Below are 6000 nucleotides of genomic sequence, written 5' to 3'. Positions count from 1 at the left end.
AACCTTTGTGTTTATTTATCCAAGTATTTACTTGGCCAATTAAGAACTAGGCGTGATACTGGCTATACACTGGTATTTCTGCTGTCAAGTAATTTAGATTATATTGAAGGATACAAACTAGCTAAGTAGGTGGTCACAATACAATGTTCAATGTTCTGATAGACCAGGATACTCAAAAGAAATATTTAAATTAAGACTTGAAAGATGAGCTAGAGGAAGCTAAAGATTAGGAGAAAAAGAAAGGAACATTTCAGATGGTAGGAATAGTACATGCTACTGAGGTTAAGAGAGCCTGGCAACGCCCTGGCTGTGGTGGCTCAGCTGGCTGAAGCGCTGTCCCACACATCCAAAGGTCTCAGGTTCAATCCCGGTCTCGGTGCAAGGAGACCGATCAATATTTCTCTGCCCCCTTTCCTTCCTCTCTAAAATTAATAGAAACATACCCTTGGATGAATATTAAAAAAGAGCTTGGTAACTAATGCTGGTTCTATTGTGCTGTCTCCCTGGTAAAAAGTGGGTAACATTATGTCTCCAACTGTCATTATTTAGGAATTTTTTTTTTTGCTATTATACAATCTCTGAGAGTCATTTCTTGTTCATCTTTCTACATCACTCACTTCCCTCTAATTTCTTGCAATACTGAATAGGCCTGCCTATCGTTTATACATGTTAGGAACTGAAGCTTTTGACAATCTATTTTTCTGTAATTCTTTCCACCGACATCAGTTTTGTTCCTTCATATTTCGATTCTTGTAGATACAGTAACTGTAACTTAAAGGCGTTAAATACAATTTACCCAGACAGTCTCTTACTTACCGTTCTCTTTCTCCAGTTTCTATCAACTTTTGGTTAATCGCTGCTCTCATCTGCGCATCTTTGTTCATCTTGCTAACCTGAACATCAACACGCATTTTCAGACACAGAGCACTTAGAAAGCATTCCCTCCTAACTCCTCTAGGCAAGCACCGCCACACCTTTACTGTGCTACGGACTGAAGGGGCCATAAATACCAACAATGCGTTAACGACGTCATTACTCTCGTATTTGCTGCATCCCAAGGAGGCACACTGATAAGCTACCTCAACAGCGTTCTTCCCCCGGCCCCTTCTTAAAACGAGCCTGGAAGTAGCAAGTATCGTCACATGTATTAGACACACGTATGTGCCTGGTCCGGGGCTAACACATTGTTGTTACTTTTTTTTAAAACTCATTCCACTCCCAGAACCTATTATTTCATATAAGTATGATTAACATCATCTGTGTTTTACAGGTGAGGAAACTGAGGCACTGAGACAAGAAAGTCATGAAAAAGTCGGTTTTGCACTCGGGTGGCTTTGACCCCGCCCCCCAAACACTTCCAGGGCTCATCAGAACCAACAGCGAGAATCGTTTGTTCAAAAATTCGGGGAAGCCATGCTAGCCTAGGATATGTTGGTGAAAAGTGCAATTTCACTTTTGATGTTAAGTGCTTCCCTTCTCGCGGGGATGTGTCCTGAATCGCGACGACTAAACCTGCTGTTTGAGTCTATTTATGCTCTTTCTTGGGGAAACAAACCCCAAAGGAAGTCCTCACTTGGGACATTCTCACTTTCCAGTTAAAACAGCCAGCCCAGCCCCAAATGGTGCAGAAAGCAGAGGGAGGCGAGGCCGGGAGGCTTGGAGCCAGCCGGCACCTGTCAGTCACTTCAGACCACTTTGCAGCCTGCCATGTGCCCTTTTGGGAAAACTCAGGCTGGCATGACTTCTCAGAGTGGAAATTTCTTTCTTTTTCAAGTGCAAAGGGAAAAGGAGGGGTTGGGAAAGGACTAGGACATGTTTGCTTTTGCAGCTGGAGGTTCAACATTTTCAAAAAGCAATTCTGAGGTGCAGTCAGGACCATGCCCAGAAGACTGAACCGAATCTCGTCCTGGCCGCTCCAATACGGACAGTGACCTTGGACGAGTCGGTTCCGAAAAGACCTCAGTTTTCTCACCGGTGACACAAGGGCGCTAGGGGATCCCTCCCGGTCCAGTCATTCCTGGGGAAAGCAGAACGGGGCGGAGACAGCGGAGAGGCGGGAGGGGAGGAGCCAGAAAACAAAGCGAGGACTGGCTCCGGGCCAACTCCGGTAGCACGCCCAGTCGGAGAGCCCTACAGGCCCGCGAACGCGGGTCGGGGAAGCGAACGAAAGACAGCACATCGAAAGGAGCCTGGGCCGGGCCCGGGTCCCGGCCCTGAGGACCACGGGCATAGCTCACCACCATCACCGCGGGCGAGGGCCGTCCCTTCCCAGCGACGAAATGACCCTTGCGCTGGCGACCGTTACCTACCACACTCTTCGGCTGCCCGGACTTAGACCCTCAGTAGCTCGGGCGCCTAAGCACACAGAAAGCTAGAACACGCATTTCCGGGGCGGGGCCTCGCCACCCTGCCTATCAGGTGAGAATTTAACCAGCGCGGGCCGCCTCCTGGCCGCTCAGCCCTCTGGGTAAGAGAGTCCAGCTCCCGCTGTCGCGCTGGGCGGTGCGTCCTCTGGAAACTACGCATCCCGGCATGCAACAGTCAACCCGCTCACGGGCACTACATTTCCCAGAAGGCATGCTGCACCGCAGTGTTTAATGGGATGGGACCCACGCAGCCTCCCAGCCTCGGTGCAACGAGGGAAGCGCGGACCTTTCAACAAGAGCTTTATTAATTCTCCCGCTAGGAACCTGGAAGGCGATGGAGGTGGCCGCTAATTGCTCGCTGCGGGTGAAGAGACCCCTGTTGGACCCTCGATTCGAGGGTTACAAACTCTCCCTCGAGCCGCTGCCCTGTTACCAGCTGGAACTAGACGCAGGTGGGAAGCGGCGGCGTCCCCTTGCACTCTTTTCCTCTTCCCTTTCGGATGCCAAGGGCCAGACCCTTCCCGCATTTTCTTCCTTTCCGACTCGGGGCCTTCTCTACGGCCCGTCGGGCTGGGGTGGACACCGGGTGGCGGCTTCTGGAGAAGGACGTCCATCCCGGACCTTCGTGGAAGCCACCTTCTCGCGGCTCTTCTGTGGCGGGACCACGGGCCGGCACTGGGCTGGGCCGCTGGGCTCCGGGGCCCGGCACGCAGGTGCTGCTCGCCTGTCCGTCCTGGCCTGGCCCCTGCTGCGGAGAAAGCTCCCAACTTGCTTTCCCCTGGGCCTGGAGCATCCTCCGTGAACCTGTGCGTTGGGAAGCCACGCCTCTTTGGAGGACCCCAGCTCCGGCTCCCTCTGGCTGAATCCGACCCATTTCTTAAAAGAGGAACCCCACTGTAGTTCTGAGCAGGTGCAGTTACCTGGGTGATGTTAGCCTAAGGACTGTATTGTAGAGAACATCTCCAGAAAATCGTGAGGAAGAGTTGGTTTTCGTACCCATACTTCTTACAACTTGTTTTGTGTGTCTGTAGCAGGCCAGCTAGTCACCACTTTACCTTTTTTTTTTTTTTAAACAAGTTGAAGAATGGCATTTTCATTGAGGATAGAGGGCCCAGAGATTTGCATTTTTAGTACACACCCTGCTGAATCTGGTGCATGTTGTCAGTAGATCACACTTTGAGAAATACTGATCTACAGTTGATGAATAGATTTTATAGTGTCAAATAATGTGTTTAATTCATTTATAAAATTCAGAAACATCTATTGGGACCCTGTTTTATGTTACATGCTAACATCAAGATGAGTATGACAGTCTGTAACATAAAGGTGCAATTATCTAGTTGGGAGAAAAGGTAAACATAATTATAAAGCAATGTGGTAAGGCAGTGATTGGGATATGTACAAAACATAATGGTAGTACGTACTTAATCTTTCCAAACCAGCCCAGGAGATCTGGGAAAGCTTCCTGGAGGAATCGATATCTAAGTTGCACTTTGGAGGCTAGGTAAGAGTTGAGCAGGGTAAGATACAATGAGCTTGGTTTTTCTTTTCCATTACCTCTCCCACTCCGTATTAGTAAGTGGTACCACCATGTTTAGTTAGTTTATGCAGTTAAAAAGTCATGCCAGTCCTAGCCTGTTTGGCTCAATGGATAGAGCGTCAGCCTGCAGACTGAAGGGTCCTGGGTTCAATTCCGTTCGAGGGTACATATCTGGGTTGTGGGCTCGGTCCCGATTCCCTTTGTGGGGCATCCAGGAGGCAGCCAATCAGTGAATCTCATCATTGATGTTTCTATCTCTCCCTCTGTTATTGTTCATAAGTCTACAGGTCAGGTAAGTGGTTCTAGGTGTGGCTTGAGCTCATCTGTGCACTTTTGTTCAATTATGGGTCTGCTAGGTGTCTCTGCTCATTTTGGCTGGACTTCCTCATATGTTTAGGGGTTCTTTGACTATAGACTGGCTTAAAGTTATTTCAGATGGTCCCCACTTAGCTCTGTTCCACTCGATCTCTCATTCTTTAGCCGGCTAGTCCAGGCTTATTCCAAGAGACAAGTAGCAGTGCACAAACACTTTTTCAAGCTACTGCTTGGAATAAGTTTACTTCTTAAATTAACTCTACCTTATCCATTGTAGCTTGGCTCAAAGTTTTGAAAGCTCCTGTTGATCTTCCCAAGTAGATTAGCTCCCATTACTTGCTCTCATGGTACCCAAGCAAACCAGTTTAACTATGGAGTTGATGATGCTGAGTTGGGGAACACTGTACAATTAGTTTACTGTTGTCCCATTGTGTGGAGAGCGGCTACAGCGTTTGGACAGGTTGAAGCCTGGGACTAATAGGAGGGCACGGTCCTCTCGTGGCAACGCCACGTGCAAGTCCTAGCTTGGAGGGCAAAGCCTTCCAGCACAGTTATAGCCACGGGCTATAGTTGTAAGCTTGACCTGATGGTCGGAACCTGTGGTCCCACATGACTAAGTGATACAGGCTGCAGGAGGTGCAGCAAGTAAACAAAGCTTGACCAGGTGGGTATAATTGAGTTGATTCGAAACTCACGAGAACCTAGTAACCACGCCCTTACTTTGCCTTGTGGAATCGGCATTAAATAAAGACAACGGCTTTCAGGAGAGAGGACAGCGTCTCACCCAGACCCAGCTTTTTTCTCTTGTCTGTCTTTTCTCAATCCTTCACCACCCCCTCTCAGGCTCACCGAACCTGACTGTCCTGGCTCAGCACATATGGCACCCAACGTGGGGCTGAGTATGCCATGGCCATGCCAGCTCGGCACACCATTGCCCTAAGCAAATCATATAATCATGTCTAGAATAATTATAGCCACCTCATACCACATGGCATAGACCCAGGGAGGCATAAAAGGTTGAGACCATTAGTGCAGGTCTATGTAGTTGCTTATGTTGATGTCATGGAGTTATTTCTTCATTAAACCCGCCTGTTCAATCTTTCAGCAAATCCAGTAGAAGATTGTGGCTTCTTCATGCCTCTATCCTTGTCTAAATCACAGTTATCTCTTACCTGAACTGTAGTAGCTTCCTTGACCATCCTTCCTGTCTTCATTTTTGGGCTCCTTCATTCCATTCTCCATAAGGCAGTACAATCATAGTTTTAAATCTGTATTTATTTGATATCTGTTTGTTTCACTGGACTGTGAGCTCCCTGAAGACGGTGTTTCTCCTTTACTCACTACTCTGCCATTGCTCTTAGCATAGCAGGTGCTCAATAAATTGAGTGAATGAAGGAGAGAAGGAGGAAAAAAAATCTCCTGGGAAAGTGTGACAGGACTGATTTCTTCATGGGGCCCTTCAGTAAAAAATAAAGCTCACCCATCATAAAAAGCCCAATTTCTTACTTTGCCAAGTGGAGATGTTTCTTAAAAACTGTCATGTAGCCCAGCAGGTGTGGCTCAGTGATTGAACGTGGGCCCACGAACCAGGAAGTGAAGGTTTGATTTCTGGTTAGGACACGTGCCTGGGTTTCCGGCTAGATCTTCAGTAGGGGGCGGGCAGGAGGCAGCTGATGGATATTTCTCTCTCATCGATGTTTCTATCTCTCTATTCTCCCTTCCTCTCTCTAAAATCAGTTAAAAAATATCTATTTTTAAAAACTCATGCACTCGCCCATC

At 48.0% G+C, this 6000-nt stretch overlaps 2 protein-coding genes across 4 annotated transcripts in view; one reads left to right on the top strand and one right to left on the bottom strand.

Moving 5' to 3' along the window:
• ENY2 (enhancer of yellow 2 homolog (Drosophila)) overlaps positions 1 to 2404 on the bottom strand; it is a 9681-nt gene extending 7277 nt beyond the window's left edge. Inside the window, exons 1-2 of one of the 2 annotated variants that reach the window (XM_006753909.2) lie at positions 2238 to 2404; positions 817 to 893 (exon numbers count right to left, since the gene is read on the bottom strand). In XM_006753909.2, coding sequence (XP_006753972.1) covers positions 817 to 893; positions 2238 to 2243 — 83 coding nt within the window. In that variant the 5' untranslated portion in view covers positions 2244 to 2404. The remainder of the gene's footprint in view (positions 1 to 816; positions 894 to 2237) is intronic. The other variant, XM_006753910.2, reaches the window with a different exon arrangement.
• Positions 2405 to 2469: 65 nt separating this feature from the next.
• The window catches only part of NUDCD1 (NudC domain containing 1), a 52529-nt gene continuing 48998 nt past the window's right edge, over positions 2470 to 6000 (top strand). Inside the window, exon 1 of one of the 2 annotated variants that reach the window (XM_006753908.1) lies at positions 2470 to 2818. In XM_006753908.1, the coding sequence (XP_006753971.1) occupies positions 2701 to 2818 (118 nt within the window). In that variant the 5' untranslated portion in view covers positions 2470 to 2700. The remainder of the gene's footprint in view (positions 2819 to 6000) is intronic. The other variant, XM_015566216.1, reaches the window with a different exon arrangement.

Source organism: Myotis davidii, unplaced genomic scaffold (assembly GCF_000327345.1).
Source record: "Myotis davidii unplaced genomic scaffold, ASM32734v1 scaffold1012, whole genome shotgun sequence".
Classification (NCBI taxonomy): Eukaryota; Metazoa; Chordata; class Mammalia; order Chiroptera; family Vespertilionidae; genus Myotis; species Myotis davidii.
This window is presented reverse-complemented; position numbering and strand designations above follow the sequence as displayed.